At 35.0% G+C, this 25,984-nt stretch overlaps 4 protein-coding genes and 2 non-coding genes across 12 annotated transcripts; 4 read left to right on the top strand and 2 right to left on the bottom strand.

Annotated features, from left to right (window-relative positions):
* The first annotated feature begins 1,858 nt into the window (after positions 1–1,858).
* LOC113846360 (PH, RCC1 and FYVE domains-containing protein 1-like) lies at positions 1,859–11,074 on the top strand. Of its 6 annotated transcripts, none has more exons than XM_027474515.1 (10): positions 1,859–2,440; positions 2,579–2,630; positions 3,545–3,631; positions 4,618–4,707; positions 5,253–5,333; positions 5,490–5,684; positions 5,785–7,917; positions 8,422–8,568; positions 8,975–9,348; positions 10,421–11,074. In XM_027474515.1, the coding sequence occupies exons 1-10, from the start codon at positions 2,427–2,429 to the stop codon at positions 10,551–10,553; spliced, it is 3,306 nt and encodes a 1,101-aa protein (XP_027330316.1). In that variant the 5' UTR covers positions 1,859–2,426; the 3' UTR covers positions 10,554–11,074. The 6 variants fall into 6 exon arrangements, with proteins under 6 accessions (XP_027330316.1, XP_027330317.1, XP_027330319.1 ...); XM_027474516.1 differs by having other exon boundaries at positions 1,907–2,440; positions 2,597–2,630; XM_027474518.1 differs by having other exon boundaries at positions 1,931–2,440; positions 2,600–2,630.
* Positions 11,075–12,085: 1,011 nt separating this feature from the next.
* Positions 12,086–12,246, top strand: LOC113848716. The gene has a single exon (XR_003501977.1). It is a non-coding gene; the product is annotated as a U1 spliceosomal RNA (small nuclear RNA).
* A 561-nt stretch (positions 12,247–12,807) lies between these two features.
* TRNAE-UUC lies at positions 12,808–12,879 on the top strand. The gene has a single exon. It is a non-coding gene; the product is annotated as a tRNA-Glu (tRNA).
* Positions 12,880–12,944: 65 nt separating this feature from the next.
* Positions 12,945–17,375, bottom strand: LOC113846722 (GTP-binding protein At3g49725, chloroplastic). Of its 2 annotated transcripts, none has more exons than XM_027475291.1 (12): positions 16,968–17,375; positions 16,809–16,871; positions 16,566–16,655; positions 16,373–16,485; positions 15,819–15,887; positions 15,132–15,276; positions 14,993–15,048; positions 14,831–14,881; positions 14,665–14,719; positions 14,482–14,538; positions 14,029–14,148; positions 12,945–13,935 (listed from the first exon to the last, which is right to left on the bottom strand). In XM_027475291.1, the coding sequence occupies exons 1-12, from the start codon at positions 17,340–17,342 to the stop codon at positions 13,390–13,392; spliced, it is 1,740 nt and encodes a 579-aa protein (XP_027331092.1). In that variant the 5' UTR covers positions 17,343–17,375; the 3' UTR covers positions 12,945–13,389. The 2 variants fall into 2 exon arrangements, 1 of the variants encoding a protein (XP_027331092.1); XR_003501714.1 differs by having other exon boundaries at positions 13,000–13,935; positions 14,029–14,207; positions 16,968–17,362.
* Positions 17,376–19,818: 2,443 nt separating this feature from the next.
* LOC113848425 (protein PATRONUS 2-like) lies at positions 19,819–21,785 on the top strand. The gene is made up of 5 exons (XM_027477932.1): positions 19,819–19,846; positions 20,240–20,353; positions 20,562–20,813; positions 21,256–21,284; positions 21,588–21,785. Exons 2-5 carry the CDS (start codon positions 20,287–20,289, stop codon positions 21,783–21,785), a joined length of 546 nt encoding a protein of 181 aa, XP_027333733.1. The 5' UTR covers positions 19,819–19,846; positions 20,240–20,286.
* Positions 21,786–23,246: 1,461 nt separating this feature from the next.
* LOC113847322 (mitochondrial fission 1 protein A-like) lies at positions 23,247–25,451 on the bottom strand. Its single transcript, XM_027476338.1, has 5 exons — positions 25,196–25,451; positions 24,977–25,115; positions 24,758–24,879; positions 23,870–23,933; positions 23,247–23,754 (listed from the first exon to the last, which is right to left on the bottom strand). Exons 1-5 carry the CDS (start codon positions 25,295–25,297, stop codon positions 23,669–23,671), a joined length of 513 nt encoding a protein of 170 aa, XP_027332139.1. The 5' UTR covers positions 25,298–25,451; the 3' UTR covers positions 23,247–23,668.
* Positions 25,452–25,984: the final 533 nt, after the last annotated feature.

Raw genomic sequence — 25,984 nt, forward strand, 5'->3', positions numbered from 1 at the left:
TGTAGATTATTAATTATTCTTTAAATCAAAGGAAAGTGACTCTACTTTTTATGGAAAAAGGTAGCATGGGTGATAGCAATAAGAAGCAAAGCAAAGTGATTTTATATGTATTACACTTCCTTTAAATGTTTCAGATGGTTTTGGAAAATTTCAATATAGGTCAACGTTTTGAATTGCTGTTGAATTCATAATTACAGAATAATTTGGTAAATTGAAATATCAAAGTAGCCCAAGAAAAAGAAAGTAAAAATTGATTCCCATAACAGCGACAATTGACATGAGAGTAGCCTAAACCTTGAAACAATGTTGTTGGAGAACTATAGCAGCATCTAGTTTTTGGTGAATCAGTCAAGTGTTGCATCTTGATAGTGAGAGTCTAATAGTAGATAACATCAACATAAAGATAAATTTTGAGTAACACTCAATAAAATTTTTATAAGTATTTATTCAAAACTCTCCAATTCTTAATTCTTTCTAAAGAACTGCTTAAACTGAACCAAATAAATCGTTTAAAATACCTTTTTTCACTTAAAACTTACTGATAAAAAGTATTATATTTTATATTAGAATATCAAATTTACCTTCTTTAAAACTATAACCTTCAAAATTAATGAAAACTTATGGAACTTTTTAACATTTTTCTAATCTCAAATCAATTCTAAATTTATATATCATATTGTTAGTATAAATTCATAATATTCATACTAATAGTTTAATTATGGATATAAAAATTTTACTAACAAAGACTAGTTTATCATTAATAGTAAATAACAATTTTTATTGAATTAAGATCTAATGAAATATATTTTAACATAAAAATAACAAGTAGTTATTATTTTAAAAGAAAAATATTTTCTGAAACGTTATGTCACATTTCAAAACTATATAATACTAAATTATTTTAATTTATAGAACAAAAACTATTTTATTGTATTAAAAAGTATTGGTTGTATTAACAAAAGAGATCAATAAAATAGGAATTCGAGTAGATTTTTCAATACAAGGCTATAAGGTTTGTTTATTTTAAAGTTAAATATATTTTAAATATTTGAATAAAATTAAAATAAGTCTAAATTCATTTTAACCGCATAATTTATATTAAAACATTTATCACGACAAGTGTAATTGATTTTAAATGTTTATCGAAGAGCAACAAAATATGTTGCGCAAGTTACGAAAGGAGTTGATTATAATATGTGGTTCTCTCAAAAACCTAAATTAGGAAAATTATTAATTTTAGCCACATATTTTATATTATAATTAACTTTAAATGTTTATCGAAGAGGGACTAAAAAGTGATTATAATTTGTGGTTTTCTCGAAAGTAAAAGTCAAGAGTGTAACACAGGTCGTTATAATTAAGTTTGAATTTAAGATGTTAATGAAAAAAGTATCCATAGAATATAATAATAAAAAAATAATTATTGACATCTCACACCGAATATTAAAAACATAAACTAGATTAAACTATCTTAATATTATTATCCAAAAAGATTAATCCTGAAAGATTGAACGCCAACCAAGACAAAGTGCTTCCGGCATTTTCGGCAGCGTAATTATATTCACATGGAGAAAAACAGCATCCAATAATCACTTTTTTTTTTAATTCTATTTTTAAATAATCGTGTTTTGTATTTACATAATAATAAAAATACTCATAGCATTGACTCAGCGGTGACCAGAAATAACTATTTTGAATATTTATTTATTAAATAATATTTTAAAAAATTTAATCCAATCATAATCGCAAATATAAAAAGCGCAGTGGCAAACCTGAAAATTTTGACGAAGTTAAGGGCAATTGCTGGACCCATTGCACTTTTTTATTTTAAATTTAAAAAAAAAATTAATTTAGCTTGCTTCTGTATTGAGCTCTCACAAACACACACACTCTCTCTTTCTCAGCCATAGACGACGCTGTATTTCTTTTTTATGCTCTTTATAATTCCACTGCATTTTCTCTCTCTAAAATCGCACTTTCTCTCTCTAACTCCTTTCTCTCTCTCTCTCTCTCTCTCTCTCTCTCTCTCTTCTGCAACTGATTTTCTAGATCATAGTTCCCTAGATTCTCCCATTCTGTTTTCCCGCACTTTCTCGCCTTGATTTTCTTCTCCGCCGCACTGGCCCGAGCTCAGTGACCTCTCGATCACCGGAATCCGTGGGGTATCCGTTTCCTTCCTCGATCGCTTTCTTCCGCCGTAACCTAGCGCCGTGTGCTGGTGCTAATCACTGCCGTAGCTCACTTCGGAGCGCGCTCGAGTTGTTGCTGCGCTTCATGAAGCTCCGGAGCAATATTTCTGGTGCGGCGAGTGCACGATGGAGCCGTAATTATGCTGGATTTGAGCGCCGGAGAAGGCTTTCAGCTGTTGGAGCTTGCTAATTTGGGGTCGAGCAAGGGTTTGAGTGGATTCACGTGTGAATTGATGAATGGAAGGGTTCGGGTATGAAAACGGTTGAATGCAAGATTAGTGATTAGTGTTTAGATTTGAGGAAAAAGTTTCTGATTAGTGTTTCTTCTTTTTCTTTTGTTTTTTTTTGTTTTTTTCTATTTTGTTTCGGGTGATGTCACGGACTGATAGAATGAGCTCGGATCTTAGCAGAACTGGTCCTGTGGAAAGAGACATTGAGCAGGTATCTTTGTTTTGTCCATTTCCTTTGAAACGTTTTCTGCATTTATATGTTAGCGTCGTGCCTTGATTTTTATTCTAGAGTACTGTTTGGTTGTTGTGTTGTGTATCCATGTAGTGTACTGTGTAATGCTCATATTTGCTGTCTTGGGGGGCCACGTTATTGTGGTTTGATAGAAGTTTGGCTTAATTTCACTATGAACTCAAATTTTTGGACATGTGAGTGGAAGTCTAGTTGCAATAAGTTTCGATTATTAATTGCCTTCTACCGCCTGCTAGGATTGCTTCACCAGGTGAAGCCAGTTTTCAGGAACTAATGGTTTAGGTGATTGACGGCGAAGAATCCCACTGATTATGAGCTGTTGCATGGATTTCTTTTTTAGCGTCATTTTTTCTTAACGAGTGTGTTGAATAGTTGATGTGTATTTAGATTATGGGTTATGACTTCAGAGTGTAGTTTGAAGATTTGGATGCTTCTTTACTGAGCTGAATATTTTAGAGATTGGCTTTGTGAATATTAAATTATTTTTTTCTCATGTTTATGTTTCACTAGTTTGATCATTCATGGATCACTGTCATACTCTTTTGTGGATCATTTAAGTGTTAGATACCATGTTCTGTCACAAGAATACAAGGCAAATGTGGTATACTGTTGTTATTATATTGACTGATAGATAAAAATATTTGGATATGCTCTTTTATATATGATCCAATTGAAGTAATTATGTGATAGCATTTGGTTGATTGTTGCAGTGTTTTGTGAAATTTTGAACTTTAGCAGGATGCTCATTGTGCTTGTCAGCCAAATGTTCTCCATTTGCTGTGTTTATTCATTGATTTGTCTATGTTATAAGTATTCTTTCATCTTCAGATGTGCTGATTATGCTGACTGAAGTCCTTTATTGATCTTAATAACAGGCCATTACTGCTTTAAAGAAAGGGGCTTGCTTGCTCAAGTATGGAAGAAGGGGAAAGCCCAAGTTTTGCCCCTTTCGGCTTTCCAATGTGAGTTTTATACTCCTTTTTTCTGTAGATTCAAAATAATGCTTGTTAAAGTGTGATTCTTTTTTGTTTTTTTAATAAATAATTGTATTTGGCATTAGTAACCATGTCCCCTTATATTTTCAAAACCAAGCTCAAAACCCTCGGTCTTTCCACTTTTTGTTTTTATTTATTCTTAAGTAGTGGTGAAAATATTTCTTCAAAGAGATAGTAGTGGGGTGCTGAAGTTGAATTACATAGAGTGTGAATAGTTTGTTGAAGAGAGGTACAAAATGCAATGCATCAAACAAATTAAGTGTGAAAATTAAGAGATCTCAAGCTTTACCAGAAAAATTTCAAATTCTACCAAAAGACAGTCAATGGCCTAACAACAATTTGGTTAACTTGAGTGTAGGTTTTCGAAAGTGTTTGCAGTAACACCGTTATGAAAACTTGATAAAATCACAATGATTATGGTATTGAGATTAACATGAATTTTCAGCAACAAATTTAAAATGTGAAAACTTGAGTTTGTTTTTAGTAAACTTGATTTTGACAGCCCTGATTAATTTATTGGGAAATTTTATTGGTGTATGACTGGATACAACTTCTCTTCCTCACGAGACTGATTTGATCTGCTTAAGACACCTGTCGTGCCAATATTTAAAAAATGGGAAGCTTGCCTTCAGAAGGCTGCCAAATATTGTTCAGGAAAGCACTCAAATCCTTATAACTAGATGTAAATCCGAAGCTAAGCATGCATGTTACCTTATTGACAACCAAACTATTTCAAACTCTGCTGTATTTGATGGTCATGCCATTTATGGAATGATTTTCATGCCATTTCATGGCTTGAGAGCTATATGATTATTTTCTTGTTCCCATAATCTTGTTTGCGATTTATATATAATATTTTCCTAATTTATTTGATTTTACTATGTTAAAGTTTGTCTTTAGATGTTGTCCAGTTGCCAAAAATTGAAAGTATTTAATTTTCTTTTTTTCTCCAGGATGAATCTGTTTTGATATGGTTCTCAGGGAAAGAAGAGAAGCACCTTAAACTGAGTCATGTCTCTAGAATTATATCTGGACAGCGCACAGTAAGTTTTTAGATTGACAGTTAAAGATAATGACACTGTTTTGCTTCTTCAGATTTAGCCGACAGTCATATCTTGTTGAGATGGCCAGTTGTTATAAGATAGTTCTGTTCTATATGATGTTTGTATGGTTAATACAGTTTGTGTCACTTATCTCTGTAGACACTCTTGTGACCTCCAGTTACTCAAAGTCAAGATATATAAATATCACATCTTTTATTATCCATTTACTGTACAAGACTTTGTTTCTTTTGTATTAGGAATAGTTTACAATATGGCTTGTTTGTGGCAATTATTGGATTGTGTTTTGCTTTTACAAACATTGTGATGTTTTGTGCTGTTTCAGTGTCCTATCCTAATAAGTTATTTATGTAAAAAGACATTACACATGTATAAACTCAGCATTTTTTCTGGTGAGCGTATGCAAGGTGTTAACAGTTATAAATATATTCATGGTTCCTTCTTGACCTTCAGCATCTACAGTGAATTCATTTCAAGTGACAAAGTTCTCTGTTATGATTGACAAACATGGTCCCTACTTTTTTCAGCCTATCTTTCAAAGATATCCGCGGCCTGAGAAGGAATACCAGTCATTTTCTCTTATCTACAATGATAGGTCACTGGACTTGGTATGAATTTCTTCATTCTTCCCCCTTGGGTTTTTTTGGCTGCAGTTGGCCTGTTGCTGTGCTTGTACAAATTTTATATTGATATTGTGAATGGTATCAATGAATTTTGTATGTGGAAGGTTAACACAATCTGGTGATCTGATTCTTTTCTACTAGATATGCAAGGATAAAGATGAAGCTGAAGTTTGGTTCAGTGGTTTGAAGGCATTAATTTCACGTAGTCATCACCGAAAGTGGAGAACAGAATCAAGAAGTGAGGGTATTCCATCTGAGGCTAATAGTCCTCGAACATACACTAGAAGAAGTTCTCCTTTAAATTCTCCATTTGGTAGTAATGAAAGCCTGCAAAAGGTATTCACATATTATCTCTGTCCCTTCTGTTTTCTCCCTCTTTCTTTACATTGCAGTTGAAGATGTTCATTATGAGGAATTTTGCTTGTCTCCTATTCAGGATAGTGGGGATCACCTTCGCCTTCATAGCCCATATGAGAGCCCCCCAAAAAATGGTTTGGATAAAGCATTAGATGTTGGTCTGTATATTGTTCCTCAAAAGGGTTTCTTCCCTCCAGATTCTGCCAGTGCTTCAGTACATTCTGTATCATCTGGAGGATCAGATAGTATGCATGGTCACATGAAGACCATGGGTATGGATGCTTTTCGAGTTAGTCTATCAAGTGCTGTTAGCACATCTAGCCAAGGTTCTGGTCATGATGATGGCGATGCTTTAGGGGATGTTTTCATTTGGGGGGAAGGCACAGGTGATGGTGTTTTGGGTGGTGGGAATCACCGGGTTGGGAATTGTTTGGGTGTAAAATTGGATTCTCTATTTCCCAAAGCCTTGGAGTCTGCAGTAGTTCTTGATGTACAGAACATTGCTTGTGGTGGACGACATGCAGCATTAGTGACCAAACAGGGAGAGATTTTCTCCTGGGGGGAGGAATCAGGAGGCAGGCTTGGGCACGGTGTTGACTCTGATGTTCTACATCCGAAGCTTATAGAAGCTCTTAGTAATACAAATATTGAACTTGTAGCTTGTGGGGAATATCATACATGTGCAGTGACACTTTCTGGTGATCTTTATACATGGGGTAATGGCACATACAATTATGGTCTTCTAGGACATGGAAATCAAGTGAGCCATTGGGTACCAAAAAGAGTGAATGGTCCCTTAGAAGGCATACATGTTTCATATATTTCTTGTGGACCATGGCACACTGCTGTTGTAACATCTGCCGGGCAATTATTTACTTTTGGTGATGGTACATTTGGTGCTTTGGGTCATGGAGACCGAAAAAGTGTTTCATTACCAAGGGAAGTAGAGTCCCTCAAGGGTCTTCGTACTGTGCGGGCTTCTTGTGGTGTTTGGCATACTGCTGCAGTTGTGGAAGTCATGGTTGGAAATTCAAGTTCCAGCAACTGCTCTTCGGGTAAGCTGTTTACTTGGGGTGATGGAGACAAAGGTCGACTTGGGCATGGTGATAAGGAAGCAAAACTTGTTCCAACCTGTGTTGCCCTCGTTGAGCCCAATTTTTGTCAAGTTGCTTGTGGACATAGTCTTACTGTTGCACTTACCACCTCTGGCCATGTCTATACAATGGGTAGTCCTGTCTATGGCCAGTTGGGAAATCCTCAAGCTGATGGGAAGCTACCAACCTGTGTTGAAGGAAAGTTGTCAAAGAGTTTTGTGGAGGAGATAGCTTGTGGTGCATATCATGCTGCAGTTTTAACTTCAAGGACTGAAGTTTACACTTGGGGGAAGGGTGCAAATGGCCGATTAGGCCATGGGGATACAGATGATAGGAATACCCCAACATTAGTAGAAGCTCTGAAAGACAAAGATGTCAAAAGTATTGCCTGTGGAACTAATTTCACTGCAGCTATCTGTCTGCATAAGTGGGTGTCTGGTGTTGACCAGTCAATGTGTTCTGGCTGTCGGATGCCATTTAATTTCAAAAGAAAACGCCACAATTGTTATAATTGTGGACTTGTTTTTTGTCATTCATGTAGCAGTAAGAAGTCTCTTAAGGCTTCAATGGCACCAAACCCCAACAAACCTTATCGTGTTTGTGATAACTGTTTTAATAAGCTTAGGAAAACTGTAGAAACTGATTCTTCATCTCATTCTTCTGTCAGCAGAAGAGGAAGTGTCAATCAGGGGTCTTTGGAGTTAATTGATAAGGATGATAAAATGGATTCCAGATCTCGGAATCAACTTGCCAGATTTTCTTCAATGGAATCCCTGAAACAAGTGGAAAGCAGATCTTCAAAGAAAAACAAGAAATTGGAGTTCAACAGTAGCCGAGTCTCACCTGTTCCAAATGGTAGTTCACAATGGGGAGCACTGAATATTTCTAAATCTTTTAATCCTGTTTTTGGATCATCAAAGAAATTTTTCTCAGCTTCTGTTCCTGGATCAAGAATTGTTTCCCGAGCAACATCCCCAATATCAAGAAGGCCTAGTCCACCTCGTTCAACTACACCAACCCCTACACTAGGAGGTCTTACATCCCCAAAGATAGTTGTGGATGATGCTAAGAGGACTAATGATAGCCTCAGTCAGGAAGTTATTAAATTAAGATCACAGGTATCTAGTTTCATGCATTCATTGAGAGCATTCCCTTTCTTGCTATAAATATTTGAATAGAATTTTAACAAAATGGACTAATAAGTGGCACCCTATTTTGTATTTCAACTAGTCATTTTTTTTACATTAATTTTGTGAATTATGTCTGATGGCAAGAAGGGAGTTATGTGCTAGTTCAGACTATTTATGCAGGTTGTAGATAGCCAGATGCATATTAATTGCAAGACAGTGAATTGCTTAATTGCTGTATCCTGTGATAATGTTTGAGAAATGAACTGCAATTCACAATTTATTTTAGAGAGCTTCTCGTCAACTGCCAAAAATTTATTTATTTTTGTAAATAATTTTGATATAGAGGACACCTAATAGCTTTAATTTACTTTCACTGGCTGTAAATAATGTCTTTCTCCTTCCTTTTCTCCCTTCATTTTTTCTAAACCTGCAACAAGGATGTATACTTGCTTGTCTATTTGTAGTGAACCTGATAATCTTTTCCCCTTATAGGTGGAAAACCTGACTCGGAAAGCCCAACTTCAGGAAGTTGAGTTGGAAAGAACCACTAAACAGCTAAAAGATGCAATAGCAATTGCTGGGGAAGAAACTGCCAAATGTAAAGCAGCAAAGGAAGTAATAAAGTCACTCACTGCCCAGGTAGAACTTTAATTCCTTAAACCACTTTTAACAAATTAGACTTCGTTTACAGCCTAAAACTCTTGCTCACGAAGTAAAGGAAAATAAGAGCAAAAAATTTTACATGTAATGTGGGTGGGGACCTTTTCTTTTTGTTTTTGAAACAGATCAGCTGTTATCATCTCCTAGAAAATTTTTTTAGCTAAAGAAATATATTCAGTGACCCACTGAATTAACACTAATTAACCCTAAGAATAAATTGTAAAGCTGTAAAATGTTACACTTGGGCCCAATGTCAATTCCAAGCCCAAAATAATGATTTCTTAATCTTTAAGCTTATATGTTTTGGGTTTGTTCTAGATTTGTGGGGGATGTATTATAACAAGGCCAACTGATTCAATGCTTATTTGTTTCTTGGGCTAAATAGTTGAAGGACATGGCTGAGAGACTACCTGTAGGAGCTGCTAGGAATGTCAAATCACCCTCTCTTGCTTCTTTGGGTTCCAATGATGTTAGCTATGCTTCCATTGATCGATTAAATATTCAAGCAACAAGCCCAGAAGCAGACTTAACTGGATCAAATAACCAGTTACTTTCAAATGGATCAAGCACGATCAGTAACCGTAGTGCAGGTCACAATAAACAGAGCCAGTCGGATTCAACTAATAGAAATGGGAGCCGAACAAAAGATAGTGAATCCCGTAATGAGACCGAATGGGTTGAGCAAGATGAACCTGGTGTATATATTACACTTACCTCCCTTCCAGGAGGTGTAATAGATCTTAAGAGAGTTCGTTTCAGGTATGTAATGCTCTTAGACATTGTTTTTCTGTCAACTTACAGAACTTCATCTGTGAAAATTGGTAATGTAGAACAGGATTTTACTTTTCTAGAATAAGGCTATAATATACATGGTGTTAAGGCCTTGACAAGGATTTTGACAAACTTTGATTCTATTTGCAATGTAGTCTCTTTCAGGTCCTGTAACATTTTGACGCAATTGAGTGCTTTCCTTGCATAGATGATTTAGTATACAATTTTTTAGTGTGTATAAAACAGTTCAATCATTCAATGAATTGCTTATAGTAACTATCAGCAGCAGTCATGTATCTTAGATATGAGTGTAATAGTAACTGTCATATTGGCATTTGTGTGCAGAAGTCAGGAGCAGTAATGGATTATTAGAATATATGATGGAAAATAATCTCTTATCCTGCATTTGAATTAGAAGCTGTCTTGATGACAGTTATTCATAGAAAATAACTGGTGGCAATGATGTATTAGGGTATATTTTTTATGGCAGTGTGTAATTAAGGAGGTGTTGTTATTTAAAGATTGCGGACTGAATACTCTCTATTGGAGACTTGTCTCTAGGACCGCAAATACATTGCTGCATTTTATGTGATTTCTGTGTTTAGCATTACATTTTATTGCTTTGTCTATTGGGGTTCCATCATGCACCTTTTAGCTGTCAAGGAACTGTGTTCCATAGTGTCTGAGGAGTAAGAATCGTGATTGCTCCCCAGCATGGAAAAAGCTTCTTTTTGCCATTTTTGGTGCCCAACATTGTTTTGCTGCTTTGTTCAGCACCTCACTGCGTCCGCACGCACTGATTTTTGGATAACAGAAATAACATTGAGAATAGAAATGGATGGTATTCTGTTAGTTCCAAGAGCACCTGTGATGAAACTGTGTTATGTTTCCTGTCTCGATCAATTGCATATTTACTCCATTTGTAACTAGGAAGTAATTTCCCGCTGTGATGTTTTATTCTATATAGTCTAGTGTGTGGTGGGACCATTCAGAAAACTACAGCATTTTACAATTAGCTGTTTTATTATTTTAATTTTAACCATAATGCTGGTGATTGCAGTCGGAAACGGTTCAGTGAGAAGCAAGCAGAGCAATGGTGGGCTGAGAATCGTGCAAGAGTATATGAACAGTACAATGTGCGTATGATTGACAAGTCTTCTGTTGGTGTTGGCAGTGAAGACCTGGCTCATTGACATAACCTGTAAATGAGATGTTTTTCCACATTTTGGCTGGAATTAGAGCTTAGATCGTATTGATCAATTACATTTGGCTTCCATCTAATATAAAGCAACATGGGAAGCTGGGGATTGGCATAGTAGGAGAGAATAGGGATTGATTGTGATTTTGTAATTCCTTTTCTTCTTTTTCCACTTTGATTTCACTTTCCATTTTTTCCCTATATGTACCTTGTGTGGGGGTTGAGGGTGAGAAATGTAAATTCTTAGCAGGATGCAGGCTCTGGTTGAAAGGAGCTGCAGTGTAAATTTCATAAGCGAATGCATTAGCAAATTTTTCTTCTACACGGCCATGGAAGGAGCGACACTAAGGAGTTGATTTTTCCTGCTCTTGCAATAATACCTATTTGCCAGTTGGTGACATCTAACGCCGTTGAACCACTTTACATTAATCTTGTCTTAGCACCGTTGAAGTTTAATTGATAGAAGACTGAAGAGATTAAAAATTTTAAATGATAAAATTAGTTTTTTGTTTTTTCAAGAATGAGAATAGAGTTTAACAATTTCTATATATATAAAATATGGGGGGTTAATCTGGTTACGTTTATATGTATATTTAATTGTGTGTATCAGCAAAATGTTTATTAGTTGTTGGCTGCACTTAACATTCAAATACCTGAAAAAAATTAAATTGAATAACCCATCAACGATATGAAACATTTTAGTCAATTGTTTGTAAGTGTAAGCTAGTTAATTCATATTATCACTGTACGTACCCAGCATAACAATCAGAACAACCTATCTTGTCCTGCCCCAGCCTCATCTATTTGAAGTGAGTGTGGTGAAATAATGCATTTTATTAGTAGCTGCTCTTTGAAAAATTAGCAGAGTGGACTGTGGCATGTAGAAGGGAATGAAAATATGCTTCTCTCTCAAGCTAAATGAGGGAAAACAAAATTATGTTTTAGGAAATAAACCAATTTCAAAGAAAGAAAAGACAATTTTACTGGTAACTACTTACGATAATGAATTACATTATGATTACGCACTAATTACTATTGTCAATGCAAAAAGAATGAAATAAGAGTTCAAATATTTTGATACGATTGCCAAAATGCAATTCTATTTTTGTTGGTACATCACATTATTAAGTAAAACATCGAAAGCATAATGCATTGATTGTAAAGGGTATTTAGCTTTTCAACTATCAGTTTGATTCGAACTGACTTTATTTGAAGGTAAAGTTAATCTCGTTAAGAGAGAACTCGAGGATTAGAAACTAGAAAACTCATTTGAGAAATTGACTTTTTCAATAATTTCTTCAGATAACTTGTTGGAGCTGAGAGTTAATGCCGGGCCCTTGTTTTCTTGTGTTGTTTTCGTAGGAGGCTTGTCTTTCTCATCTTTCATCTTTTTGTAAAACAAGTAATGGAGTTGCACTCCGAACCTTGTAGGAAAGTAGTGTATAGAAGGAAGTCCCACATCGAAGAGGTAAGGAGAAGTAGCGGGTAGAATGGGCTATAAAATTAAAGCTTGTGGGAAAAGGCAACATACTTACCTGGACGGGGTCGATGGGTGATCATGAAGGCCCATGGCCTAGGCTGGTGACCTCCATTGCACTTGGGAGGGGTGCCCGCCTAAGGTCTGTCCAAGTGACAGAGCCTACGTCATAATTTGTGGTAGTGGGGGCCTGCGTTCGCGCGGCCCCTTCCAACTTAGTGATAATGTTTCACTGACGTATTCAAACAGTGTCTGTTGAATTAATATCGTTTCGTAAGTCTAAAATGACAAATTTTCTTAATTGAGTTTCAGACATAAATTCTTGGGTTTATTGTCAAATCGTGTGCTTCTAATTTGAAAATTGTTTCCTCCATTCCTTTTCTGCCTAAAATTGTCTCCCTGCCCTGGAGGAAAGCTTCAAAATGTTAATTCATTATTACTTAAAAATACTAAGTTTTTATTTAAAAATATCTTAAATGAAAAGTTAATAAAAAACCGTACAAATTTTTATTGAAAGAATATTTATTTTAGTGCATTAAATTTTTTAATAAAAAGTAGTTCTAATTATTTAAATAAACGAAACTAGAAGAAGACCAATCAACGGGGATGGCTCTTGAAACATGTCGACTTAGGGTGCCAAATCTGTTTGGTATGTCGAAATATTTGGTAAATTTTTTTCCCTTTAGTTTTCATATGCGCGCTTGGTAGGAGAAGTTTAAGTGTCAAATGATTAACTTTTATAATGCAAAACAAATAGCTCCCCATCAGCAGCTCCGTTGTCGTCCAGCGGTTAGGATGTCTGGCTTTCACCCAGGAGACCCGGGTTCGATTCCCGGCAACGGAATTTATCACTTTTTATAAAATTTATCTGCTGCATAAAAATATCTCCAATTGCCGCAATATTTTTGAACATGCAAGAAATAAATCTATTACTTAAAAAAATTAAATTTCTCCAGAGTTATGTATAACGGCATTCCGCAATTATTATTACAATTGTACATTGATGGATCCTTTTTTTATTTTTTTTGGACAAATTGTATACATATCCTATGCAACTCAAAATGAAGGAAAAACATGCCAATTTTTTTTTAAAAAAAAAAACAACTCCATTGAAAGCTCATTACTAGCAGGTTGCGACAGAAGAAGAAAGCCACATAAGCAAGAGCAGCTTTGAGACATGTCATCTGGATTCCAGAGGTCATGTTTTGTCCCATGAATACATAATGGCTCCACCAAAGTGGTGGGAAAAGCTTAACGCCAAACTTGTCTAGGCCAGCTCATAAGGTAATCAAACTGTCACGTGGCTAAGGACGTAGCAAGAATGCAAGGAAAGAAGCATTGTCCACGGAACTATCTAGTGTTCAACAGCTATGCTAGACTCCTGTGTGTGGGAAGGCCTCCATTTTCGTTCAAAGATGTTTCTTTCAACTACTTGGGCAGTCTGCAACTTCTCATCCCGGACACTTAGTTTATTATCTATTAGTTCCAGCAATTCTTGTAACCCAATTCCCGTGATAGCTGATGTTTTCACATGTGGACCCAATTGTTCCAATGAGCTATCTTTTAACACGCTATTTTCCTTATTGAAGGATTCATTTTGTTGGTCAGTCACAGTCGATGGTGAACAAAAATCAGCTTCATTGACCAAAGTATCCTCATATAACCAACCATCAGAGTAATCTTCTTTTTCTTCCTTGGTCTCAGATACAGCCAATGACTGATCAACAACCTCCTTGCTGTCTTCATTTTCTGCACAAGAAATACTGCCAGCATAATCTCTCTCTATTTCTGCTAATGCCTTAGATTTCACATCATACTCTCCACTGAAGCTGCTATTTTCATCAGCCTCTTCATCTTCATCAAGATATTCATCAACATCCATGCCTTCTTCCACATCAATCTAAACATTTCCAGTAATTCAGTGGAGATATATATATATATATAATCAACAATTTTCTTGCATTTTGGTAGAATGGCAGATGGGTTGCATTACCTTATTCCAAACTTCAATCATATTCTGAAGCTTCTCTTCTGACACCCCTATTTGTTGAAGAACTTGAAACACTGTTGAGCGATGCTCATCAAGATTGGGAGCACTTGAATCCACCACATGCTTCAAGGAAAGATAGATTTGTCAGTTGACTTGTCTTTTGCTACATTAAAGACTGAATCCTAAATAGACAAAGTTTTGTAAGTTTTAGAGCAAAAGTAGCAATGAATGCCAAAAATAAGTCTAATGTGCACATAATTCATAGTTTGTATAGCAATCAACAGCCATAAGGACTTCACCATGTGAAGAGAAACCAGATGTAAGAAGGTCAATACCCTCCATACATACATACATAGATCTTCCAAACATCAAGGATGTTTGTAGCAAATGAAAGCGCTAAATATGGAAATCTACACTTCTGTTCTCCAGTAACTGAAAGGAAATGCAAAATCATACCACAAGCAGGTCTGCTTCCACCACTTCTTCTAGAGTTGCATGAAATGCTTCAACCAACTACAGAAATTAAAAGGAGAAAAAGATCGATTGGGTTACTGTCAAAGAAGAATGTTGAAGAATAATATTGACAGAAAATAATCAATATACATGCTGACATGGCAATTTGCTCATGTTTTACCTTACCTGTACAGGCAAATCAGATATAAATCCTACTGTGTCACTTAAAAGCACTTTCTTCCTGAGAACAAAATTTGGATAGAAAAGCATATATACTTTATCAACCAATGTACAAATTAGGGAGCATTGCATACAAGATTGGAATAATATGGTAAGTTGCCAGTCAAGTTACCCTGAAGGAAGAACAGCACTTCTTACTCTAGGATCAACTGTTGCAAACAGTCTGCAATACACACAATACCATGTAGTATTAAAAGTGAGAAAGCTAATATTAAAAATTATATTAGAATTAGAGGATGCAAATGCATATAGGCAACAGTAAAGGTTGTTTTACCGACAATCACTATACAGATCGCTGTCTGATAGCTTACTGACTAATGTAGATTTCCCCTAATAAAGACATGTAGAAAGGCATATTAGTGACACTTCTAGTTACAATAAATAGCACACACACATATATGTAGGCTACTTACAGCATTTGTATACCCAACAACAGCAACAGTGGCTAAGCCTTGTCCTAATGAACCTCCATGCCTCTTGCGACCAGCACGTTGTAAAGCCCGGGTGCGACGAACCTCTTCAATTTGAGATAATAGATAATTTCTCCTCTCTAGGATTCTAAGGGTAGTTTTTCACAATTCAGGGACCAAATTATGTGTAAGAAGTAATCATAAAGGCTATAGTGATTGTGATTCACATCAATGAGTAGATCATATTTCATAGACAGGAGTACTGGACAAAATACCCAGCAAGACTACATTATAAATGCCAAAGGCAGGTTAATTTCAAATAAGGCTGCATGCATTGCAGTTTGGAAGCACTGCAAAAGTTGTAGTAATGCAAGCTTGGGATCAATATATCTATTGGCACTCAGTAAGGAGTTGTGGTCATTGGGATTAAACTTCAACTCCATGCAGATTAAAGTTACATAACCTAAAGGCTAAAACATAGAATTTTTCTCAACATTCTTCCCTCCTTTGAAATATTATTGCATGGAGCCAATTACAGTGAAAATTTACAACACAACAAGAGTGAAAAATCAACTTTGAAAATAACACAGGTTTATAAGGAAACCATATAAGACATGCTGGGAAAAGAAAATATATATATTGCTTGAGAATAAATGTATGTATCATAAAAATTAAATATCACAGATATACCTTCGTCGCTGAAGCTGAAGTTCAGTTTCTCCAGCACCACTCATAAAACCTTGCCCCCCACTTCCTCTCCTGAAATTGACAAGTATTGTGTTTCAATGCTGTTATTCTAATTAACAGTACACTACTACAATAGACTAAGCCAGAGGATACACATACTCTCATCACACATACATACATATATATGATCATAAAAGGAGAAGCGAGTGAGGAAAAGTAATGAAAAACTATATTCAGTTTCAACCACGTTCGTACTTCATAACAGCAATGTAAACCAAAATTAAATAGGTATGACAAGTTAAGTTTGGTGACAGAAACAATGTGTCAAGCGGGAAAAAAAACATACAGTGATACAGATTCATGCATAAGGAACTGTTGTTAACAATCAAAATCAAAATTATCAAACATGTCAAATTCAAAAATTCTTTCCGGCCCAAATTTCCCGGATGGTAATATTATCCAATTCAGCATCTAATGACGTTTTCAATTAAAAAAGAAAAATAGTGTTCCAAATAAAAAATGGTATCAACCACCAGAAAACTAGGAACTAAACCGACCCTCGGGCACTGACAACTTCAGCTTCTCCTGAAGCACCAAACGTATGACGACCACCGGGGCCACGAACACGAACAAGCCGTGTCTTCTTGTACGACAGAGCTGCAAGTTCAGCCTACACAGACGACCAAGCTTATATCATTCACATCCACAATGCATTCAATAAAACACAACGAGTGCCTAGAATAAACATACCTGGAGTTTGGCTTCCTTAGTAAAGGCATGAGCATTGAAAATCTCTATTATAAGCCCAACACGATCCAACACAGGCTTATCCCAAACCCTCTGCCAAAAACACACCATCGCCAAACCAAAACACAAATTCAATTCAAATTCTCCATTCCAAAAAAAAATAATATATATATATATATATATATAGAGAGAGAGAGAGAGAGAGAGAGAGAGAGAGAGAGAGAAACCAAACCATACAGAACTTACCTCCAAGTTCCGTTGCTGAATCCCAGATAATAAAGCATTCACAAAAACAGCATCCACATCATCCTGTTAAACTCACACACACGAAATCAAAATCAAATTCAAATTCAAAATTGACAACTCAACCAAATGAAACATTATACACAAAGAATTAATCAATACCGTTGATTCAGCAGCATTTAAATGGCATTTGATGTTGTGAACGGTTCCAGGACCAAAATAGGTGTCTGCGCGAGGGTTGTGACCTTTGAGGGAAGGGTTCTGAACGAGGAGGTGAGGGGGTAAGGGTTTATCGAAGAAATCGGTGTGGAAATAGCCATCACGCTGTTCTTCGAGAGAGTTTGCGAGGCACAGAGCTTCGTTGAGCTTCGCCTGCAACAGCTTCTCCGGCCGAAGACGCGGCTGAACCACCAGAAGCTTCGGAAGCCTCGCACTTGCCGCCTCAGCTTCGCACGAGTACGGTGCCCGCAATTTGGCACGTGCTGAATTTTGGATCTTTCTAGAAGACCCCACTGCTGCACACAAGCTTCTCAACATCTCTGTCTCAGTTTCTTCTTTGTTTCATTGTTTCTGCAATTCTTCACTACCCGCGGGTAAGGGTTTTTCTCTCTTTTTGTGAAATTACCCAATTACCCTCTTTATTATAAAAGTAGTATATGAACAACAACATATTTGGATTCTGATAAATTCAATCGAGAGTCCTTACAAAGGTTAGAGTAATTTTAAGGGTTATTTAGTACACATTTTAAATGGAAAAATGTTACTTAAGTCATTTCTTTTTATCTATGTATTTAGTTAGAATAAGATGGAGAAGTGATTTATGTGATAGATATTATGATGAGATAAAAAGAAAACATTAAATTGATGTTAATACTGTTAAATGATAAATCTACAATTTTGTTAGAAAACATAAATGTTTATAATTTGAGGACAACTTTGTGTTTCCCAATTTTTTTTCACAGGTCATAAATCTATGATATTGATTAATTTACATGTATATTTCAATAGTATTCAATAACTTAAAAAGTTAATTTTATCAAATGAATTCTACTTAACTATAAATTAAACAAGCACTACTATTTATTCTTAAAGAAACTCTAATAAAATTGCTTATTACCTTTTCCTACATGTTTTGGTTAACTAAGGTGACAAAAACAGTTAAGCAATGATAATTAAAAAAGCAGTTGATGTTTATATTAAAAAAAATGGGTAACAATAATATATATATATATATATATATATATATATATATTACATATTAATGTACAATTTATGATACCTTTTTTTTCTAAAGTTAACAAAATTGTAAAATAGAAAAACAAAAATATTACAGCAAGACTCGTTTAAACAACTTAAGATACTATTAAAACAAAAAATTATTATTATAATTTATTTAATTTTTAATAAAAAATTATTTATTTAGTAATCAATGCTGACAACAAATATGGTAGAAAAAGACGTAAATATCTTTTAGCATGCAAGAAAATAGGAATGATAATGGGTAGTATAAATATTAATTTTCGTACTCGTATCTTCTAGGTCATCGTATACCCATCTTGTACTTATTACTCGCGCTTATTTGAGGAAAAATATTTATAAAAAAATATGTATATATAACTTTACATAAATAGCATAATAATAAAAAAATTTAATATGTAGTTGTCGAATAAGGTATAAACATAGATAAAAAATAAATATTCAAATATCACAAGTGCTAAATGTATCTTAATATAATACTTTTTTAAACTAAAATTCTTAGAAATAATAAGCGAAACTAAACATACAAGTTATTTGTCGGCCAAGGATGTTTTCATTAATCAAGAACGAAAGTTGGGGGCTCGAAGACGATCAGATATCGTCCTAGTCTCAACCATAAACGATGCCGACCAGGGATCAGCGGATGTTGCTTTTAGGACTCCGCTGGCACCTTATGAGAAATCAAAGTCTTTGGGGCGCCCTCCTACTCATCGGGGCCTGGTCCTTGCCCCGACGGCCGGGTATAGGTCTCGCGCTTTAGCGCCATCCATTTTCGGGGCTAGTTGATTCGGCAGGTGAGTTGTTACACACTCCTTAGCGGATTTCGACTTCCATGACCACTGTCCTGCTGTCTTAATCGACCAACACCCTTTGTGGGGTCTAGGTTAGCGCGCAGTTGGGCACCATAACCCAGCTTCCGGTTCATCCCGCATCGCCAGTTCTGCTTACCAAAAATGGGCCCTGATCTTCTGTGAAGGGTTTGAGTGAGAGCATACCTGTCGGGACCCGAAAGATGGTGAACTATGCCTGAGCGGGGCAAAGCCAGAGGAAACTCTGGTGGAGGCACGTCAGTATCAATAAATTAAATATATATTTTTAAAAATATTATCAATAAATAATAAATTTATGGTAATAGTAAGTGATTGTAAAATTTATAATATGTTTATTATTTATCATTCGCTTTATGATTTAAATATCAATATGATTTTATTAACAAAAATATTTGTGTAAAAAATATTTTATGTGTGTCATATATAAATAATATTTTTAAAAAAAGTCAATCTCATATCAATTATGTAATAATTAAATTGTATTAGTCTAATTAAATAAAAAAAGTAGTAAATAAATTTTTCTATTAAAAATATAAACTAAAATAATTTTTTTGGTTTACTTTATTATTAAATATTTTTATATTAATCTTATATAACTTTACATAAGTAATATAATAAGAAAAAAATTCAATGCATAATTAAATATGACGCAGGTTGGGTACTTAGATACCAATATGTGCACTTATATTTGTTTAAATTTGTGAGTTTTTACACACACTCATATCTGTATTCATATAATAGGTAAATACTCTATCTATTATGAATAAATTTTGTGAGTAGTCGTTTGGTACTTTACTAATTTTCATCCTAAAAGAGAAGGATAGGGGGCAAGTTAGGGATTTTGAAATTTTATTAAGGGCTGTTTTGTTTAAAAGCCTAAATTATAAATGTTGTGGCTATCGCGGGCTTTAAGAAAATTCAAAATCCAACGACCAATCTTCTTCATTCTCACAGGTACCGCTCCACAAACCCTAGAATCACCCATTATTAAATCTTTTCATCGTTTTTAATTACTCGTTCCAAATTCTTCTTAGTTCTCATTTAACTGAAGAAACCCCGCAATTATTTGAATTGATAATAATTGGAGAGTAATGTCCTGCATCATGCAAATGCCTAATTTTAATAATAATAATTTATCCCTCGTTTCATTGAATCATCGTTCTTCAAATTTTATGTTGGTGACAACGATCTAACTAGTTGCTGCATGAGTCACAATACTCGTATAACCAATTCAATTTCTTAAGATTTTCGCAACTCATTAGTTGTGCTTGACTTGTGCGTTCCCATAAAACCCCCTTTTTTCGTGGTTTTTATTTTTTCACATAAGTTTTTTAATTTGTGTTGCAGAGTTCAATATCAAAGTCTTTGCTCTCTGAAACAAGCGAAATAGAATAATGGCCAAGTTTGTTGCTCCTGGCCACCTGATGATCAAAGAAGAAAACTTGGATCTTCACCCTAGAAGTAAGCCTTTTATGCTATGTTGCTTACATCAGCAATTTCCAACAACTAGAGTGAATTCCAATTATCTATTGAAAATGTTTTCAAAGAATTGAACAGTTTAGAAATTGACTTTGCATCGGGTAACATTTTTGGTGGAGCGTTTTTCTGTTTACCGTGCTCTTCTTTCACTACATTGGTTTTGTTTGTCCTTTTTGTTTGCTTGTTATAGAGACTGTCAAGTGGAAGAGTTCTAAGACAGATGGAAAGAAAGGTGTTTTGGGAACTGCAGGTCGAAAAGCTCTAAATGATATAACAAACAAAACATCACTTGCTCCTGAAGCTTCATCTAGGAAAAAGAATTTACCCAAGGAAGATGTTAATGTAAAGGAGGAAATGTTCTTGCATGATCACAAGAGGTGTGTTGAGGCCCAAAAATCTGCAATGAGAGATTTCAATCTTGAGACGGTTCTTCCAAAAGATGGTAACCCTATCTGGCTTTTTCCTCTGTAATTGGATGTATGAATGTATGTTGTGGTTTGTGATTCAGAATTTTATAACTTTAACTTATGGTTTACCTTAAAAATTTTACATCAACTAAATCGGTGTCTTAGTTTTTAACTTCACAGTTACTAGCAAAATGTTGTCTTGAATCCTATGATGTCATTGTGTATGTGATATATTGGAAAGTGAGTACGTTCTTCAAGTGAAGTAAATTATTTCTAGCACTCTTGTAATACGAGAAGACATCAAGACAATGAACTCAGGCTTTTGGCATTTAAAATTTGTTGTGAAATGAGTTTATTTAAAACATAACTGAGTGTATTTCTATTCAATCATTCGGTGAATTAAATTTAGATGTCCCTTATTGTTATTGCATTTTACATCATGTTGATATAATTCCTAACGACATTTTATCTCCGCAGATTCCATATCTATTCTAGAGCAGATAAAGGTACTGTTATCTTTCGGTAATACCTTCTTAACTTTTAGGTTTGTTTTGGTTACTGGTGTTTGAAGCTGAAGGATGCTTTGAGAACAACCATTGAATATATACCATTTTTTTTGTCATGAGCAATAAAAATAAATGTGCTTCAGTTCGTTGCTTTACATCTTGATTGAAGCATTTAACCATCCACTACAGGTCTATATATATTTACACATTTGCTGGATTAGACATGAACACACATTTTACTGTTTGCCTCCCTTTGACCAGTATTTGCTCTATCTTCCGTTTTCCTTTCTCTTTTGGTTTTAGGTTCCTCATTCCCCTCGATGCTACCCCGAACCAGAAGAATTGCCGATGTCTGATTTTTCTGATTGGCTGGACTACTCAATGCAATGGAGCTCTCGTCCACCTTCTCCATTACCATGGGAATCTCCAACATACCCCCTTGCATGGCAAAATGAAGCAGTTGAATTTGTTCTGAAGGAAGAAATTGATGCCCAAATGTAACCCCCAACTTCTATTATGCACGTGTGTGTTTAAATTTACAGTTAATCAAACCATGGATCCATGTTTACTCTAATGTTACTAGCTGTAACTTCTACATTGACGTGATTTTAAAGCATGCTGAAAAACTGTTCCAAACATGCAATAAAACAAGTGGATCCCACTGTTTGGGATCACCAAACCTCATTCTTCGGCTTCTTTCTCTCAACCACTTCATAATCCCTTCAGTTGAATGAACTTTTAGCTATTTTCACAATTAAACATCACATTTAGTGCACGAGCAATGTAGAACAGGTAACGTTAATGTAGTACAAGCTAACTGACTTGTGTTATCCCGCTGTAATGTGTTTATGAGCTGTGCATTATTCCGGCATGTTAAGCTTCCAGCACTCAAGTGAAGGCCACAAATGGCAGCAATTCCAATTGTTGAATGACTCAATAAACCAATCCAATCTAAAGTAAACACAAACCTGATAAAATTGGTTCGGGAGTCGGATTTTTAAAATACAAATTTAATAATCCGACAAAGAGTGCACATAAATAGTACAACAATGATTTCCTAATCCTATGGCATGTCTTTTGACAGTCTGCATGGAGGGAGTCGGAAGTTTCATTCATTTAATTACTCTTGTTGGTTCTTTTGGGATAGGAATTTCCAAGGGATTTCCTAGAAGTGCGCATTCTTGGGAGATGAAGATGATGGCAGTCCTGGGTATTTCCGCCTAAATGACAATTCTTTTCTTGCTTTTGCCTTGAATTTGAAACACCCGTGTATTTCCTTCGAAACCGCATTTGAGCAATTTTAAATCATTACGTTAAATTATGGGCTTGTTTATTTAAAAGTTTAAAAAACTAATGATCATACTTTTCAATAACAAAAAAAACACACACAGCCTTCTCATCTTGATAATTTGTAATAACACTAAATATAAATTTTTATTCAAATAAATTCTAATTTTAATTGGTAAATAACACAAACAGCAACATATAGCTTTTAACCTTAAAAATATTACTAACATTTAGAACTATGTTTGAACATGTTTAAAATTACACTTACACAAATTACGTGAATTTGTAACAGAATGTCTGAATCCATACCCACTGTACAGCAAAAACACTTTCGTAGTTAAGGGTGCTGGAGGAAGATTTCCGGGTGAAAGATTACTCTCCCCATCACTAGTGTGGACATGTGGCACACTTTGTGAGAATTGTGATTCAGTTCTTTTAACATAAAGATTTCTATTTAATCTAAAAAACTTCAAGATTTCAATCCCCACATCTATCCATGTCTTCATTCCATTCGTAATTCATTCTTTATCCTATTGACTGAATGTGCTGTATTTGGTTTAGCATTCAATGGAGGTATACACACGTTCTAAACATACAAGCTAATCTTGGTAGCATTCAAAATTACGCGTATTTAGGCCTTTGTGACACGGAACCAAACTTATACGAAATCTTCATCAACGATGTGACCAAACTTGAAATTATTTACAAAGCTATTCATACATTATCATCCAGAGTTTAGAGGCGGGGCAGTGTGCATGCTTAAATAATCTGAGAGAGATTCAATGTAAATAATTGGACAGCAAGATTGCATTATATGAAGTGCGGGAGGAAAATTGACAGAGGAAGAAAACATTAAAAAAACAGGGAGGTAACTTATAAATATGACAAATACAGAAGTAAATGTTTTTCAACATGAAAACTCGCAATACATCTCTTATATAATCCTTAGATATCATTTTCACTGCTTTGTACATATTATTGTTCACACCCTCCTTTTCATATAAAACCAGTAAGATGCAGCAAAATAACAGTATCACATATGTTTGCCTCTTACACATATCAGCTGCTACCATACATGTTTGATTAAAAGGATTCTGTCACTTCTTTCGAGACACAGCTGCTGCAATTCCACCTGCTATAAGTCCTACAGCAGTTGCAGCAATGCCTAGGCCAATGACACCATCTACAATAGAAGAAAAGAAACAAGTGTCAGTGCTTTATTATAGCCAATATCAGCTTACTTTCCCTTTACTCTCAGCAAGAAAATGTTAAATAGAACATCAATAATCGATTGGAACCTTTTGTGATCCGATCCTCAATTGTCTTCTTCAGTGTCACTGCTTGCCTCCACTCGGGTGCAATCTAAGAAGAATACATAGTCATGATGTCACATTGAACTATATAGATGCTGCATTGGTGTATATGCTATGGGATGAAATTAAAATATGATGTCCTGTTTTTGAGACTACACAATGCAAGATACAGATGACAACTAGTTATGGATTGAGATTCGAGGTAGAAATATAAGCAAATATGGTTAGGGACACAACCCAAGCACGACTCTGACACTGCTTATTTAGGGCAACAAATTATAAATCAAAGGCAGAAAACACAGGAATGGGATTCTTTTTTCTGTTTCCGCAAAAAGAACAGGCAAAACCATTATGCTATTTAATTGAAGGAAAATGTTAGGACTGAGTTTAAGAAACTACAATAATAAGATTATATTTATATAAACTTATTGTACTTTTATAACTTTAATGCAATAAATGTATTTCTTTCCAATAAAAACTTCCCCATTTTAGATGCTTAACCTCAGCCTTGATTAAAAACGAAATTGTTAGCATCATAGGACTGATTTTAAGAATCTAAAAATAGTAAGATATTATCGGAAAAAATATTATTACATAAAAAATACAAAAATGTAATAAATATTTTTTTTAATAAAAACTGAACTACATTGGCATACTTAAAATCAATGTTAACAAAATTGAATTAAAAATTAGAGGGGTCGAAGTGGATGTATTGTTGCCTAGCATAGGATATTAAAGTTCGAATAGACATGGATTCCCATTTACTTAAAATCTTAAACGCTATTAGTGGTAGCTTTTGCTTTTGAAATCACGTTTAGGTTCCTATTCCGTAAAGTAGATAAGGAAATAATAAAGAGAGAAGAGCATACATACCAATAAGCATCTGTCAACAAGATCCCTGCTCCTTGAATAGTCGCCACTTCTGTAATATCCAACAGCCAGAAGATAAAGCTTCTCCCTTTGGTGCAGTGGGTTGTTTGTAGCAGGTAAAGATGCTGCCATGCGCATACCCATGTACATACATGCATGTCAATTTTCAACATACAAAACTAAAAATTACATTTCATGAAGAAACAGTAAATAAATAGTGACCTTCAAGCATAGCTATCCCACGCTGTACATCTTGTGGGCGTTTGGAGTGAACAAGTGCCCATGACAGACGCAAGAGACAATCTTCCATTACCTCATCAGAGGATTGTTTCTCAGCCTCAGCAACCTCTCTTTCACACCCCTGCCACCATAATTCAAATTCACATTGAAAAGAGCAAAAACCCTAAGATTAGATGAAAAGGGAAAAGAAAGAGAGCATACAGCGATGATGTCAGAGTCGCAATAGGGAAGATGGTCTTTGCCGGAGAACAAGTTACCCACCGAGTCCACAATCATCCCTAACTTGGCTTCAAGTTTCGCCATTCAACTCACTGAGTTCAACCGAGTCGAGTTCAACACCAACTCAGTCTTTCTCTTCAGATAGATCAAGAGCAGAGAAGACTTAGTGCTTACGTTAGATTTCGATATCACACGCACACGCCGACACACCGTATCTTAATCCTTAAGTCCCGTTTATGTAACAATGCCACGACAGTGCCATTCTTATTTTCTTTTCAGCTATTTTTTTATTATTGGTCAAAGTCAAAATTATCAAGAACGATACTAAAATTTATTGTACATACTAAATTACCATTACTTAGTTTTATTTAATAATTAAGTCCTATAAGATATTTTTTTAACCCTTTAAGGTAAATTTATTGAAGTATTTTTTTCATTTTTAATATATTTTTAAAATACATGTATATAAAAAATTTATAAACATCCTTATATTAATTTGTTTTGTGATATTTTTGAAGTAGTGCTTTTCCATACCAGAAGATTTACATTTTGTAATATAAGATTCTACTCGTTAACAAAATAAAATAAAATACCAACCTCAAATTTGAATGGTAGCTGTAGATTAGAATTTGGGTATTACACTGGTCTTTATCTGCCGTTATATTTATCTTTTATCAAGACAAGATTGTTCTTAAGACAGAGACAAAATAGGAAAAGGGTATGGAAATTGCAAGGTGCCTTACTAGCATGGGGAAATGGTTGAGGCAGATG

The sequence above is a fragment of the Abrus precatorius genome, unplaced genomic scaffold (genome assembly GCF_003935025.1).
Source record: "Abrus precatorius isolate BTA unplaced genomic scaffold, Abrus_2018 Scaffold8, whole genome shotgun sequence".
Classification (NCBI taxonomy): domain Eukaryota; kingdom Viridiplantae; phylum Streptophyta; class Magnoliopsida; order Fabales; family Fabaceae; genus Abrus; species Abrus precatorius.

Coding starts and splice junctions, on each gene's coding strand:
- LOC113846360 (XM_027474514.1), top strand. CDS start 2,562: ATGTCACGGACTGATAGAATGAGCTCGGATCTTAGCAGAACTGGTCCT. Junction 4,708..5,252: donor TTATATCTGGACAGCGCACA/GTAAGTTTTTAG, acceptor TACTTTTTTCAG/CCTATCTTTCAAAGATATCC. Junction 5,685..5,784: donor GTAATGAAAGCCTGCAAAAG/GTATTCACATAT, acceptor TCTCCTATTCAG/GATAGTGGGGATCACCTTCG.
- LOC113848425 (XM_027477932.1), top strand. CDS start 20,287: ATGGCCAAGTTTGTTGCTCCTGGCCACCTGATGATCAAAGAAGAAAAC. Junction 20,814..21,255: donor GACGGTTCTTCCAAAAGATG/GTAACCCTATCT, acceptor TTATCTCCGCAG/ATTCCATATCTATTCTAGAG. Junction 21,285..21,587: donor CTATTCTAGAGCAGATAAAG/GTACTGTTATCT, acceptor TTTTGGTTTTAG/GTTCCTCATTCCCCTCGATG.
- LOC113847322 (XM_027476338.1), bottom strand. CDS start 25,297: ATGGCGAAACTTGAAGCCAAGTTAGGGATGATTGTGGACTCGGTGGGT. Junction 25,116..25,195: donor GCGACTCTGACATCATCGCT/GTATGCTCTCTT, acceptor TTATGGTGGCAG/GGGTGTGAAAGAGAGGTTGC. Junction 23,755..23,869: donor TGAGGATCGGATCACAAAAG/GTTCCAATCGAT, acceptor CTTCTATTGTAG/ATGGTGTCATTGGCCTAGGC.
- LOC113846722 (XM_027475291.1), bottom strand. CDS start 17,342: ATGTTGAGAAGCTTGTGTGCAGCAGTGGGGTCTTCTAGAAAGATCCAA. Junction 16,656..16,808: donor TTCAGCAACGGAACTTGGAG/GTAAGTTCTGTA, acceptor TGTTTTTGGCAG/AGGGTTTGGGATAAGCCTGT. Junction 14,539..14,664: donor TATCTGATTTGCCTGTACAG/GTAAGGTAAAAC, acceptor TAATTTCTGTAG/TTGGTTGAAGCATTTCATGC.